This window comes from Taudactylus pleione, unplaced genomic scaffold, assembly GCF_031769625.1.
Source record: "Taudactylus pleione unplaced genomic scaffold, aTauple2 ptg000652l, whole genome shotgun sequence".
Classification (NCBI taxonomy): Eukaryota; Metazoa; Chordata; class Amphibia; order Anura; family Myobatrachidae; genus Taudactylus; species Taudactylus pleione.
Window position 1 is genome coordinate 3,459,587 of NW_028285054.1, and position 15,637 is coordinate 3,475,223.

The 15,637-nt window shown below is 51.0% G+C and overlaps 1 protein-coding gene across 1 annotated transcript in view; it reads left to right on the plus strand.

Annotated features, from left to right (window-relative positions):
- FANCM (FA complementation group M) overlaps window positions 1-15,637 on the plus strand; it is a 163,596-nt gene that overhangs the window by 135,022 nt on the left and 12,937 nt on the right. Inside the window, exons 17-19 of the mRNA XM_088455349.1 lie at window positions 3,811-3,897; window positions 6,761-6,917; window positions 8,663-8,766. Coding sequence (XP_088311475.1) covers window positions 3,811-3,897; window positions 6,761-6,917; window positions 8,663-8,766 — 348 coding nt within the window. The remainder of the gene's footprint in view (window positions 1-3,810; window positions 3,898-6,760; window positions 6,918-8,662; window positions 8,767-15,637) is intronic.

Genomic DNA, 15,637 nt, shown 5'->3' on the forward strand with positions numbered 1-15,637 from the left:
CCTTCCCCCGCACACCTGTACGGCTTGTAGGAGAAGGAAAGTGATAGGTATAAGCTGACAGTAAGTAGAAATAAGCACAGACAGGCAGCACTAGCAAAAGTCACATACCATGCAGGAAGATATACTCACTGCACCTTTCCACTACAATCAACCTCCCAGATTCAGTGTCTGGGAGGGCTATAGTGCTGTGTACACTGTCCTTTTGCAGGGGAGAGGTACACAGGGGGACCGGTCCGCGTGCTCCCTGAAGATCTGCGCTGCCACTTGGAGAAAATGGCTGCTGGAGACCTCAGAGGAGGAGTGGCCGAAGAGTCTGCAGCTCAGCGACGCCAGACTGCGTGCTGAAAGGCGCGCTGAGCTGAGGGGAGGAGCCGTTAGACAGGGAAGGCTTCCTCCCCTGGCTAGCAAATTTAACCCCCGGGTTGCCGGCATCCCGCTTGCCGTTTATTTACCCTGGTGGTCTGGCGGGGTATGCCTCCGCTGGAGGGGGGGTCCGCCGCCACTGCTAGCGCCCCCGGTCTGTCCCCTAGACCGGGGGCATGGGACTGCATTTATAAGGAACCCGCGCACCACCGCTAATCAGCGGTGCGCGGCTTACCTTGATCTCCCCGGAGTCTCCGGCAGCAGTCCCGGGGGAAACCAGAGTCCGGCTAGTACAGACTCTGGCTTCCCCCGCCGCGATCCCCAGTTCAGTGCTGGCGTCGTGGCGCCAGCAGGGAGAAGGAGCGGCAGCATTGGCGTCTGTACAGACAGCCCATCGCTGCCGCTCTGGAGAAAAAAAACTAAAAGTCAAAAAATAAATTTAACCTAGTTAAATAAAAAAAGCTTTAGGGGGCTGCTCCGACTCCGGCCGGGCACCATCTTAAACTGAGGTGCCTGTGGCTCTGGGGCGGGGTATAGGGGAGGTTGGACCCAAGTGCATCCTGGGAGCAGCTAAAAGCTTTAACTCCGTGGTGCCCGAGGATCCAGCTATACCCCAAGGTCACCCTGTGGACCCTGAAGTAGAAAGCAAACTGATAACTAGGACATATCTGTGGGTGATTGGCCGCCTGTTCTCTCACTCTTTGACTGCTGGCTGTCTAATTGGCTATAATGTGCCCATGTGTGCCTCATTGGCTCACATGAGCCTGTTCGGTGCTCCTTGTTGCTGATCATGTCTGCTCCCTTACAATTACTGTGTGCGCTTTCTCTATTTAAATTGAAAATTTCAGTCATTTTACTTGATGGAAGATTTTGCAGAAACCTATTTCTTCTTCCCATTCTCCTTTTAGCTGGGTAATTCGGCAATGGCCTCAGTTACTATTACACGCTGAATTGTGTATGGAATTAGGGAGGACCTAGAACACATTAAGACCTCATCACCATTATCTGTAGTATTTTCCATCTGTCAGCTGTGCACAGTCAGGAATATAGGTTATTAAGCACAGTCATATACAGGCCCTGTGAATACTAAAGACTTTATGATAAGACCTGGCTTTTATTCTGATCCCACGTGCAGGAGGAAGAAACGCGTCAGTCTGTTTTAGTATTTAGCGAATGATGGGAGTTTGAAGAAGTATGTGTGTGCTTCTATACAGCAGGCAAAGCTGGAGGGATTTGAACGGAAGCATACAGTATATAACACAGAGTACATGCAATTTTAGGGGGTGGAGGGGTTCATTTGATTGTCAGTGACTCTCTGTTCCTTAGCAACAAGCCATCATTCTTTGAATAGAGATGTTCAGCTGCTTTTCAAGGCTGGTAATGAAAGGCAGGAACGGACTGTATGTGTCCTTGGATTTGTCCTCCACCAACGGTCCATTAGCTTTTACTGTTTCAAGCAAGCGACCCCCTGACCCATTATTTCTGTAATCGGGAATATTTTTGGTTTTAATGTTGATCATCGTGATTTTACGGTCTTGATATGTTTAGTCTACTTATTAAAGGTCGTCTGACACCCCATTTCATATAAAGTCCTTTTCAAATAAAGTTACAGATGTATCCTTATACAACTCTGCTAGCGCCGAGCACCTTTTTCGTCCATAAATATGTCTTAGTCTCAAACTGATACGACAAACCGCTTTACGAGACTGCACTGATTCATTTGAAATGCGACACTTGTATATCTGTGTGCTACTGAAGCTGTATACCGTACGAAGCACAACGGAACTTGGCGTGGTGAAGAGCTGCGGCGGCTGCATCATAGCGCCGAGTGTACAGATTCTGACTCTGTCGCACACAGATATACAAGTGTCGCATTTCACATGAATCAGCGCAGTCTCACGAAGCGGTTTGTCGCATCCTATTGCCACTATGGCTACTGGCGAAAAAGACGCTCAGCGCAAGCCGAGTCACAGGGGACCTGCCGCGCAGAGTAAAGCTGTTTGGCGTGACTGCAGCAATAGTGAATGAGCACACGTCTGTATACAGACATTCCTCACTTAACGGCCGAGTTCCATTCCTACGAATCTGTCCAGGACCCAGGCAGAGGGTGACACGTGCCTGTGTGTGCCCCACCGTCGTCCTCCCAGAGCGTGCCGCATCTCTGGCCGTCCTTTTGCATCTGCATGCGAAGTGATACGTTACAGTGTCAGCGGCTGTGATATTTTAATCAGCAGAAGCTGCTTGTGCGTCCTGTTCGCATCGCTGTGCGAATAAAACGCATTTGAAGGTAAAAGTTGCACGAAAAGACGCTCTGCGCTAGGAAGTAAGATGTATGTGGACACATCTGTAGTGCAAACAGCCTATTATTCCAGCTGTCTCGTCAGTCACAACCACTTCCTTCGCTTGATCAATCTGGCGGTCTCTATTCTATAATAATGGATGGCAATGTGTCTGATGGCGGTTTCAAAACGTTCATGTTTCTGGCGGTATTTCGGCTGTTTTGCCTTTAGTCAACACGCCGGCCTTTAGGATGTCCGGCAGTTTCAAAACTGCTGGGAAACCAGCTATTTTAACAAACGACATATTAGTCAAGTTTGAGAAGGATGGATACATGGCTCTCTTCTGATCAGGCCAGCGTCCCAGCAAATGGGGTCATGTCGGCCCTGTTTTCTAGGCGTGCTGAGGTCAGTGTCTGCACCTTCCAATGCGGCATCACTGTCCCCGACTGTGTGAACACACCGGCCATCCTGAGTAACCTGTTTACACAAGACACCTTCTGCGGCATTACCATATTTAGGCGCAGTAGCTGTATCCAAAGGTCCTGTGTCCTCCATGTTATTTCTTGCTGCAGATGAGAAGCATTAGAAGCGTCGAACTCTGAATCAGGCCCCAAAATAAGATCAGACAGGCCGGCATATTTGGTGCTCCAATGGTCACGTTAGGCGCATTTTGCCAGGTGAGCAGTGCCCATTGGTCATTTGGCTTCATCACTGAACACCTATGCCTGCAATATGTGACCATTTGCTGAACACCACTTCCAACATTGCTCAACGGGCCAGCAGGATGAAGGGGGTTGGGTACAGGATGCCGGTGGTCAGAATACCGACAACAGCATTCTGACAGAATTAGGTAAGTATTCCTAACCCCTAGCCACCCCCTAACACACCATTCCCACTGCCTAACCCTAACCCTCCCCCCCTGCAGCCTAACCCTCCCCCAAGTGCCTAACCCCTAACCCTAAACATAACTCTAATAGTTACCGTTGGGATGTCAGTGGTCAGGATTCTGGGAGCTGGGATTCTGACTGCTTTTGGGATCCCGACCGCTGGGATACTGTCTACATCCCGGATGTAGCTACTGTTACTGCACTGGAACTGTTCATTCATGTGGATTGATTGACCTCTGAAGCGTTCATGTGATGTGAAGTGTTTGTGCTTGTATTGGCAGATAGACTCGTGCGATGATGATGATGATGATGACCAGTTTAAGGGGCTACAAAAAGAAGCGAGAACCTCTAAACACACCAAGAGGAAGGTTTGTAGAATACAAAATGGGGGCTTGCCAGCAATGTGACATCTGAGATTACTGCTACACAATGCATAAAGCGCCAACTTCTTGCGCAGCACTGGTATATCCTGCGTTGGCGGGTTTACAGTCTGAAGGAAGAATGGCAAAAAGACAGGGCCAAGGTGTGGGCACAATACTAAGCTTTTCAAGCTGAGGGCAAGAGAAAGTTCAAAGTACAGACAATTATATTATGGGGAACATCGTCTACAGGGATATAATACTAGTAGTTAAGCCAAACGCATCCTATATTTCTTGGATGACACTAAATGCTGTTTTTTAGTTGCAGAATGGACCTAGTTGATTACAAAAAGACCATTTACCCAGAGCTTTTGTGTGTTACAAATGATCCAGTAGACTCTGTGATAGTCACCTCTATTATCGGGAAGCAATCGGGAAGCCGAGTGCCTATATACCGGCAGCCGGCTTCCCGACTGTCTTATCCCGGCAAGGGTGAAATGCCGAGCGTCTGGATGTAGACGCCCGCATTTCCCCGACGCCGGGAGACCGGCGCCCGGCATCACGATTGTAGTGATGCCGGGCGCCGCGAGCGGACAACCGCGGGGGGGGGAGGGTTAGGCTAGGGGGAGGGAGGGTTAGGCACCCCCGGGGGGACTTAGGGTTAGGCACCCCCCCGGGGGACTTAGGTTTAGGTGGCGGGGAAGGGGGTGGTTAGGGTTAGGCACTTAGAGGGGGGATTAGGGTTAGGCACTTAGAGGGGGGATTAGGGTTAGGCACTTGGGGGAGGGGGGGAGATAGGGTTAGGCACCCCTAAGGAGGGTTAGGGGGTTTGGTTAGTGGATACTTACCTATCCACGATCGTGATTTCCAGCGCTGTCGGGCTTCCGCTGCGTCGCACTATGCTCCTGTCTGGCTGACGCTGACGGGAATCGAACCGCCGGCCGTGCGGCCGACGGTATATCATACCCATTCCCTATTATCATACTGCCATCCTGTCTGCACGTAACTGTCACAGCATGGGGGGAGGAGGGACCTGGATCCTATACAGCGGACTCCAACATTTATCCATTCATACATAGGGGTCCACTGTATTTCTTCTTCCATCATATGAAAGGATACCAGATGATGTAATTTGTATCACCATTTTATATACATATATCTCTGACTAATATGACTAATATATAGCCTTGTGGGGGGATGGGGAAGAAGAAGGATCCTTTGCTCCACACTGGCTCTGTGCACATTGGCTACTAAGGGCGTAGTAACCTCTCTTCCAGCTCAGTGACCGTTACATTACAGATACCAGATCACATACACAACCTGATTAAACTGTATAGGTCTATTGGCATGTGTAACAGGACTTTACCACTGCAAAGACCCTGCTTAATGGTCCCTGTATGTTGTGTTTTACATCTCTTAAATGGCAAAGAGGAAATGATCTGATTCTTAAATAGGGATTTGGGATTTTAAAGTTATATAGATAATTCTTTGCAGCACTTCCTAACAATCTCTAAACGTTTTTGAAGACTGCTGTATCTCTTATTTTGAATACAGCTTTGTCTTAACAACTTGAAAGTATGAAACCTCATGTCGCCCCATACAGCCCTGTCCTCACTAGCATCAAATATCTCCTGATATACTCTGTGCTGCTAGGGGACCCCGCTTTTTCCATTATATGATTCTCCATCTGAGGCTTCCTGTGGCCTCCGTTCCCCTCCTCACATCATGTCACTGTCCTCGTCACATGTAGTCCTGTCCTCACAAACACGTTTACTCATCTCCTGATATACTCTGTGCTGCTGGGGACCCTGCTCCTTCCAGTATATAACTCTCAGCCTGTGGCTTCTGCTGCCTGCATTCCCCTCCTCACATCATGTCACTGCCCCTGTCACATGCAGCCCTGTCATTACTAATACAATCACCCTAGGGATAGGTTAATGCCTCACCACTATAGTCCAACATGGATCATTTTTATAATCCACTCTTGTTCCATTGTAGGATTCCTGCCATGCTTTACTTCCCATTGGCAGTTCCCTTCTATGCACCTAACAAGTCTTCAGGACTAGCGCAAAGAAGGCTTGGAAGATGGTGACCCATTGCTCGCCTATGATTTGCAGAGACAGGACCAGCACGTTCAGTACAGCAAGGCCTATAATGTGCAGACAGCAAGTGTATGAGAGGGCTTGCCCTACACTTAATATCATGTGTGTTGAGGTCCGGTGGGATGATTTATACCTGCTGATTGGTCAATTAGTATAATACTTCAGTGAATACACTGCACATCCTAGGCAGATATTCAGCAATGACCAAATGTAATGTTAATACGATGTTTCTATAGCCAAGGTAATACATCCCTCAAACACTATGCAGACCTGGCCTGCAATAGGTCATTGTCTCTAGCGGCAGTGATCGCTGTAAGATACTGTCACATAAAGTGAAATTAAAGATTTTCAAAATAAGGAAGAATAAAACACAAACAATCCCTTTATATGATTTATGGAACTTGTGTTTGATGTCACATATTACAATGTATCATATAATGATGAAGAGGAGATTGTCAGAACGAAGCATATATCATGTAAGCATTTGATCATGGAAGGGTCCTATTGAAGGCACCATAGAGACGTTGTAAACTACCCCTTCCCAATAAGGAACATGGTCATGGGCTCAGGAAACCTGATGGATCCAGGGCTACTAACCAGCTCCCGTGGTCTTCCAGGCTTATGGCTTGGAGAAGCTCACACAGAAATACCCTGCCAGCTGGACTCGGGTTGAACAAGTCTAGGCTGGCGGGGTAGGTGTAGCCTCTGTATGTTTTTAGGCTGTTTGATATCGTCACATAATAGATGTATGTTGTCCACTGTTACTGCAGCAAGCGGCCAGACAGTTTCTAGACGATGAGGCTGAGTTGTCTGCAGAAGAAGCAGAATTTGTGTCGTCTGATGAGAGCGTTGAGTCAGAAAATGGGCAAAACACGTCCCTTGTGGAATTTCTCAATGACAACACTCAGCTGTCTCAAGGTCTGAATGGTACGTGGCACATGGTGATAGCGGGTCACTCGGGGAGGAGGATGCAGGTTCACTATGGTGGCAGATCACTGTGGGGGTATTTTGCTGGATCACTGTGATGGTGGATCACTGTGGGGGGAAGAATAGCGGTTCACTGTGGTGGTGGATCACTGTGGGTTGTATTTTGGCAGTTCGCTGCTATAAATTGTGGAGGGTCACTGTGAGGTAATGGATGGCATATGACTTTGGGGGTAGAATGGAGTGTCACTGGGCAAGACCTCAGAATCTAATCTTGACCCATCAAGTTTCTCCAGTTTACGAAGCGGAGTTGTGGGCTCTCAACCTATTGAAGCCACCAGATTGGGCATGGTGTCATATATTTCACATGCTTCCACTATAAGAACTAAACGACCTGGCACCACACGCTCCAGTTACATAAACAGAGAGAACCACCTCATTATCAAAGATCCACCATAATACATTGTAGGTAATAAGACATTTATACATTTATAATTGGTAACCCTGCTAGAAGCTGCCAGGTATTCTGCATATAGCGGCTGAAAAGCATTTTCTCTTCATGGTCAGTTGAACATTTTGATGAACTGAAGTTATATAAAGCAATGATTCCTCAGAGTATATATAGAAATCTCTACATACAGCAGCCATCTACTTACCTTCATCCTTCCTCCCATTCTCATTGCTTCTTGTTCTTACTGTAACAGGCTTTATTACAGAGTACAATTATAGTCAGTTACTAGTAACAATGCATTTTTCTATCTCCATGGTAAGTTGTTTTGTTTCTTGTCTTGTCCAAACTGGACAACTCCTCCTTACTCAGTCTGCCGCCATCCCAGTCCCTGGGACTTCCCTCTCCCCTGACTCCACAGGCTCGGTGTCCGTGCTGGAGGCCTCCGTCTCTGTACAGGCTCTATGGATCCTCCCTGCTTGCTGTGTGTATGAGGCTGGATTAATTACACACTGAGGGTCTGATTCAGAGATGGACGGATTTGCAGAAGCGCACGCAAGCGGCTGTGCAAATCAGTCCATCACCGATGCACATGCAGAAGCAGGTGTCAGACACCTTCTTGCTGCATTTGCGATCCCAGCACTGCTACCGAAGTCACAGGCTGGGATCAGTCAGGCTGCGGGAGCTGAAGCTTTCCGCAGCCTGACCGGATGGTGATCACGTAAGAGGCCAGGAATCTGTGTCCATTGAGGCAGACACTGGCCTCCTACCTCCCGGAAAAACGGGGGCGACGCGCCCCATCTCCAGAAACGGTGAGCAAGCACGCCGCTGCTCCACACACCTCCCAAATGTAGCATGTCAACCATGCTGCTGCGTGGGGGGGTCTGCGTGCGAGATCGCAGGACTCATTCTGCTCATTCTCAGAACAGGTACTGCGCAGGCGCAGACTTTTAACAATCGGAGACGTACGTTAATCGTCGTTCGTGAATGCTTATCTCTGAATCGGGCCCTTATTGTCCAAAAGTCAGCTAACCCTTTAAATTACAAGTGGGAAGAGTAAAAGGGATGTCACTTTGGGCAACTATTCTCCTCCATGTCACCCAGTAGATCTGTGACTTATTATTTCACATCTTCTACCATTTAGAGAACAAGTGTATTACAGCTCCCCTGTGCACTCTATGACTAGTATTAAGGCAAACTCCAACAATATTGTTATCCACTGAGATACATAATACATTTTCCCCTTACAGCTTCCTCTCCTCTTGTCGGAATAGATGATTTTTGTATCCTGTGTTTTTAGATTCCGAGATGCATGGAATATACCTGAAGTCTGTACGCAGCCCAGCAGCCGTAAACCGATTTAAGCTGGGATACAAGAGGCGCAATATGGCAGTCTTCTCCCAGGTAGGTCTTTCGGCTGATACAGGAATCCATTCATAATTTAGAATTTCTACTTCAGGGTCCATAGGGTATCCACAGGATACCTTGGGGTATAGGTGTGACGTCAGTCGCTGGGCACCATAGAGTTAAGCTTTTCAGCCTCCCAGGATGCACTAGGGTCCCCCTCCTATACCCCGCCCCCGAGCCAAGGCACCTCAGTTTAGTTTGGTGCCCGGCCGGCGTCGGGTGCACCTGTCGGAGTGGGGGCTAGAAGAGCCCCTGAAGCTTTCTTCAGTGCAGCTGTGGCTGCACATCTGGATGTACAGCATGGACAGTCAGTCCTGACGTCCATGCTGTCTTCCCTACACCCCCGCCGGTACCAGAACGCCGGTACCGATCCGGGGATGCTGGTGAGCATCTGGGGTCACAGCTAGCGGTGACCCCAGATGTTCCGGACCATGGCCGGATCTAAGGGGGACAAAGGTAAGCAGCGGGGTCCCGCGGTGGGTCCCCGCTGGTCACATGGTCCTAAGTCCCCAGGCAGGGGGCTCCCTGGGGACTGGCTGCAGCGTGGAGCCAGGCGACCAACCTGCGCTTTCCACTACCCCCTGGGACAGCGGACCGCAGCAGACAGGGGTTAAATGCATGCCAGGGGAGCGCGCCTTCCCTGTCTCACAGCCGGCGCCTCCCCCGCTGCACACAGCCCTCTCTGCATGCTGCCGACTGGTCCTGTGGCAGCGCTCCTCCCCCAGGCCAGCCTCCTCTCTGCTCCTCGGCGGCCATCTTCTCCAGAACGCATGGTGAACGCTGCTGGAAGCGCTGGACGGAAGCATCGTGGTCTGGGTCCCCCCGCATACCTCTCCTCCGCTGTGGCTCAGGTCTGTGTATGCAGCGCTGTGTCCTACCAGGCCCTGTGTCTGTGTAGTTGAGTGATCAGCGCTGTTAGTGCAGGAATAGTTATTTCTCTGCATTGTATGTGACTGTGCTAGCGCTGCCTGTAACTTTTCTTCTCTAAACTGTCAGCTTTATTACTGTCCCTGTTCTTTCTGCTAAAGCCCTTGCGGTGCGGTGCTGCAGGGTGGTCTCTCGCCTATTTAATACTTAATTGGTGAGAGAGGTCACATACGTGGTGCCATCATGTCTGAAAGTGATTTTCCCCTCCGGCTACAGTGTACCACGTGCAAAGTACCGTTAGCGGAGGGGGAGGGTAGCGCGGAGGGCCTTTGCCAGCAGTGTTTGTCCATGGCGCGGCCTATTACGGTTACAGCACCGGTACAGGAGCCGCCCTGGGCTTGTTTCGCTCAGGCGTTAACAGCTTTAGTGGGCCAGTTAGCTCCGCAGCCCGCGTTTACTCCGATGGGTTTGTCCCAGCAGTCTGTGGTGTCGTCACCCATGCAGGGGTTCCCACGACAATTGGTGGTACCCCACAGTCTCCCTATTTCCCCGCTCCCGGGTTCTCAGGAGCCAGCGTGGGTTAACTCCCTGACGAGTTCTGTACAGCACTTGTCGGATGTGTTGCAAGGGGAGTCTGTGATGCGGCCTCATAAAAGGCCGGTGGCGTCTCTGTCCGCTCCTTATGAGGATGACGAAGGGACGTCTGATGATGGGGAGATTCTGGATCCTTACGATCAGGAACCTCTCCATACTAAGGACGCTGATGCTAAGTCCAAAGTATATATTCCTGGACTTATTCGGGCGGTCCGCACAGCCTTGGTGATTGAGGACGAAGTTCCCCCAGCGGCTAAATCTAAGTATGCCTTTTTCAAAGATGTGAAGGGCGATGCCACAGTCTTTCAATCTTTCGGGTCAGTTGGTGGACCATTTAGAGGAGGCGTGGAAACAGCCTGGCAAGCGATACCAGCCGCAGAGACGCCTGGCGGTGGCTTATCCGTTCGCGGATAATTATTTTGCTAAGTGGGAATCCCCTCCACAGGTGGATTCTCACGTGACCCGTCTTGTCCGTAGTGCCACATTGCCGATGCCATCCATGTCCTCCCTTAAGGATGCTACGGACCGCAAGGTAGAAATCTGCCTGAAGTCCGCTTATTCTCTTGCAGGGGGGGCAGCACGGCCGGCTATGGCCATTTGCTGGGTTGCCAGAGCGATGGAGCGCTGGGCGGATTCATTAGAGGCTTCTTTTGAATCCGACTGTCCGGCCGAACAGGCGGAGTTGATTGGCAATCTCCGTGATTCGGCCACCTACATCAACGAGGCGGCTCTAGACATTAGTACTCTGGTGTCTAGAATTTCTTCAGCAGCGGTAGCTGCTCGTCGCACCTTGTGGCTGCGATCCTGGAAGGCGGACGCAGATTCCAAGAAAGGTCTGGAAGCGTTGCCGTTTACCGGAGAAGTTCTCTTCGGTCCGGATCTGGATAAGATTGTGGCCACGCTGGCGGCAGCCAAATCTGCTTGTCTCCCGTCGGCCGCTGCTCCTTCTGGTTCTGGACCATCGTCCTTTCGGTCATCTAGGGCCCAGGGCAGGCCCAAACCACAGTCGTTTCCTCGACAGGCTGGCCCTAAGAAATCGGTCAAGCCCCGGAAGCAGGCATGGAGTACCAGACGTCCGGCCCCCAAGCCAGATGACAAGCCTGCGGCCTGACGGTCCGGGCCTCCCTTTGGGGGATCCCAGGGTGGGAGGCCGCCTGCTACAGTTCGCCCAGTGTTGGTCGACCACTATGACAGACACTTGGGTTCTGGAGGTGGTTTCCCACGGATACGCCCTCTCCTTCCGGCACAGATCCCCGGCTCGCTTCTTCACCATGGGTCTACCATCAGACCGGAACAAGGCTACGGAGCTGCGGAAGGTATTGCACACTATGCTCCAGGCTGGAGTTATAGTGCCTGTTCAATTCTCCCAGAGGGGCCAGGGTTTCTATTCAAATCTATTTTTGGTACAGAAACCCAATGGGTCATATCGTCCGATTCTCAACCTCAAAGCACTCAACAAGTCTTTGCAGGTCCCGAAGTTTCGGATGGAGACCCTACGGTCCATCATTCTGGCGCTGGAACCTGGGGACTACATGGTGTCATTGGACATACAGGACGCTTACCTGCATGTCCCTATTCTTTTGCGCCATCAACAGTTCCTCAGGTTTGCAATCCGCAGCGACCACTTCCAGTTTCGGGCGTTACCTTTTGGCCTGGCAACAGCACCACGTGTTTTCACCAAGGTGATGGCGGTCATGGCGGCTTCTCTGCGGCTGCAGGGAGTCCGCATGTTGCCGTATTTGGACAACCTGTTATTGGTGGCAGGATCTCCAGAGCTCCTGTTACGCCACTTGGACCTGACCATTGCACTGCTGCAACGGCACGGCTGGCTAATCAACTGGCAGAAGTCCACTCTAATCCCGTCTCGGAGGATTCTGCATCTTGGAGCCTTATTGGACTCGGGACAGCAAAGGATCTTCGTGACGGAGGACAAGATCTCTGCTTTACAGTCAAGGGTGCGCAGTTGCCTGCACAGCCGCCGGGTGTCCTTACACTCGGCGATGAGGTTACTGGGCTCCATGGTGTCGGTGTTCGACATGGTGGAATACGCCCAGTTTCACTCCAGACCTCTGCAGCACCTGATCCTGTCCAAGTGGAACGGGCTGCCTCAGTCTCTGAAGTCCCAGACGATTGTGCTCACCCAGGAGGTTCGCCTGTCCCTTACGTGGTGGTTACAGACGACCCACCTCAACAAGGGACGTCCGTTCTGGGTTCCAAATTGGGTCCTGTTGACAACGGACGCCAGTCTTCGGGGCTGGGGAGCAGTTTCGGGTCCACACTTGTTCCAGGGCAGGTGGACGCCGACAGAAGCGGAGCTTCCAATAAATATCTTGGAACTCCGTGCGGTCTTCAATGCTCTCCAGCAGGCACAGCGGTTTCTCCAGGGTCGCCCGGTGCAGGTCCAGTCGGACAACGCTACCACCGTGGCCTACATAAACAGGCAAGGAGGAACTCGCAGTCGGGCGGCTCTCGTAGAGGTCTCTCGGATCCTGGTTTGGGCGGAGCGCAATCTTCCGGCCATATCAGCGGTCTTCATCCCGGGAGTGCTAAATTGGGAGGCGGACTTTCTAAGTCGCCAGGACGTTCATCCGGGGGAATGGTCCCTGCACCCGGACGTTTTTCAACTACTGGTGGACAGGTGGGGTCTTCCAGAAATCGACCTCATGGCGTCCCGGCACAACAACAAGTTGCCGGTGTACGGGTCTCGCACAAGAGACGAAGGGGCGTCTCTGGTGGATGCTCTGTCCGTCCGGTGGACGTTCCGGTTCGCATACCTGTTCCCTCCGGTCTCCCTTCTTCCACGGGTAATCCGGAAATTCAAACAGGAAGGAGGAACGTTCCTGTTGATAGCTCCCGCGTGGCCCAGACGGCACTGGTTCTCAGACCTTCAGGGTCTGTCCGTGGACAGTCCTCTGCGGTTGCCGCTACGACCGGACCTTCTGTCTCAGGGTCCTTGCCTTCACCCGGACCTGACTCGGCTGTCTTTGACGGCGTGGCTGTTGAGACGGCCATGCTGAGGTCCCGGGGGTTTTCCAGCTCTGTGGTGCGTACCATGTTACGAGCTCGGAAACCGTCTCCCGCGAGGATATACCATCGCGTGTGGCATACGTTCTTCCAGTGGTGTCGACCGAGAGGTTATGCACCGCGGGAGTTTCGTCTGTCTCGGATTCTCGCCTTCCTGCAAGCGGGACTAGATCATGGGCTTCGCCTTGCTTCTTTGAAGGTACAGGTTTCGGCCCTATCTGTCTGGTTTCACCGTAGGATTGCTACAATCCCGGATGTGCGCACCTTTATGCAGGGTGTTCTCCGCATTCAGCCGCCCTTTGTTCCACCTGTGGCGCCTTGGGATTTGGCTGTGGTCCTGAGGGCTCTCCAAGGACCGCCGTTTGAACCACTGGGCTCAGTGGATCTTAAATGGCTAACAGCTAAGACTGTTTTCCTTCTGGCCATTGCTTCGGCCAGACGTGTTTCTGAGTTAGGGGCTCTTTCTTGTAGACCCCCTTTCTTGGTTTTTCATGGGAACAGGGCAGTGCTCCGCACTCGGCCCGAGTTTCTTCCCAAAGTTGTTTCCCAGTTTCATGTTAACGAGGAAATAGTTGTTCCGGCCTTTAACTCACCGGGTCTTTCCGTGGGTGAGGCCTCTTTGGATGTTGTGCGGGCCTTAAGGACTTATGTTGACCGCACTTCTTCGTTTAGGAAGTCGGACGCTTTGTTTGTCCTCTATGGCTCCGTAAAAAGGGTTGGCCTGCTTCAAAGCAAACTTTGGCAGCCTGGATCCGTATGGCTATTTCTGAAGCTTATCTTCATGAAGGCCTACCGGTCCCTCCTTCTCTGAAGGCTCATTCCACTAGGTCTGTGGGTCTTTCGTGGGCAGCTCGACGTGGTGCCTCGGCAGTTCAGATCTGCAAGGCTGCTACGTGGTCCTCTGTCCATACCTTCGTGAGGTATTACAGGTTTGACACCTTCGCCTCTCAGGATGCTTCCTTCGGGCGGCGGATTCTCCTTTCTGCACAGGAGCGTCCCCACCCTTAAAGGATACTGCTTTGGGACATCCCCAAGGTATCCTGTGGATACCCTATGGACCCTGAAGTAGAAAATATGAGATATGGTAAGAACTTACCCTTGTTATCTCTATTTCTACGAAGTCCATAGGGTTCCACAGGACTCCCGCCCTGTCGCACCTATGCTGCAGATGGGCTTTGCTCTGGTCACCGGTTTTCCGTCTCCCTCTGGTGAGAATGTGATTCTTGTATGTGTCCAGATCTTTTTTCTCTCTCTTCCTTCTCCTCCTCCGGCCTATGGCTTGATAACTAACTGAGGTGCCTTGGCTCGGGGGCGGGGTATAGGAGGGGGACCCTAGTGCATCCTGGGAGGCTGAAAAGCTTAACTCTATGGTGCCCAGCGACTGACGTCACACCTATACCCCAAGGTATCCTGTGGAACCCTATGGACTTCGTAGAAATAGAGATAACAAGGGTAAGTTCTTACCATATCTCATATTTTTCTTTACGTCCTTTCTTGGATAGCTATATGTATAGGTTTGACTCTGAAACAGATTTAAAAACAGTATTTGTGTGTTTATTAAAATACTCTGGAGTTGATTGGAAGGGGGCGATTCAATTGTTTTCACCGGCAGCCCTGACTACAACGGAGCAATTCAGTTGTTGCCCCGTTCAGGCCGCGACAGCTGCCGGCATTTCTGGTCACACCCTCCTGCGGTGGCGAGCAAAGATGTGTGATAAGTCCATGGCTTGGGGACCCTATTCAGGACTTTAGACGGGTTTAGCCATTTTAAGGTAATAAACCCGGCTTAATTGGGCATGACGAGCACAATAATAAATGGGCGCCCAAAACAATTGAATAACCCCCTGAGAGTCTGTTCAGCCAAACACTATGGTGCAGTTCAATGATCATACTGGACAGCTATTAATCTGCAACAGCAAAGTGTGATTCCACATTTGCCTGTCTTACACTTGGCTGATTGGTTGGCTTGCATTGTCCAATCAGAGAGCTAAACTTAAGAGTTACTTAGAGCACGAAAGTTAAGTTTTCTTTGTATTTCTTCTTTCTCTAGATTTGTTTTAATTTTAGGTATATACTTTTTGTTGTAATGTCATCACTAGTGGTTGCTTCCACTCTCTGGGGGCGATTCAATTCAGCGGGAATTGAATAGGGCCGGGAGGGAGCTTTCAGAGCTATTGAATTCAGTGCGCTGTTAGTCCGACTAATGACTTCTTCTCGCACCCTCCTGAGGGTGTGAGAATGCGACTAAAGTGCCGACCGCGAGGCTGTTTTCCAGGTTAGCGCGGTGCTAACAGCCTCACTGCCAGCACCTTAGTAGGAGATTGCCAGTTCTCGCGACTAAGCACTCTGGTTGAGTCTTGAGAACCGGCATTCTCCAACTGCT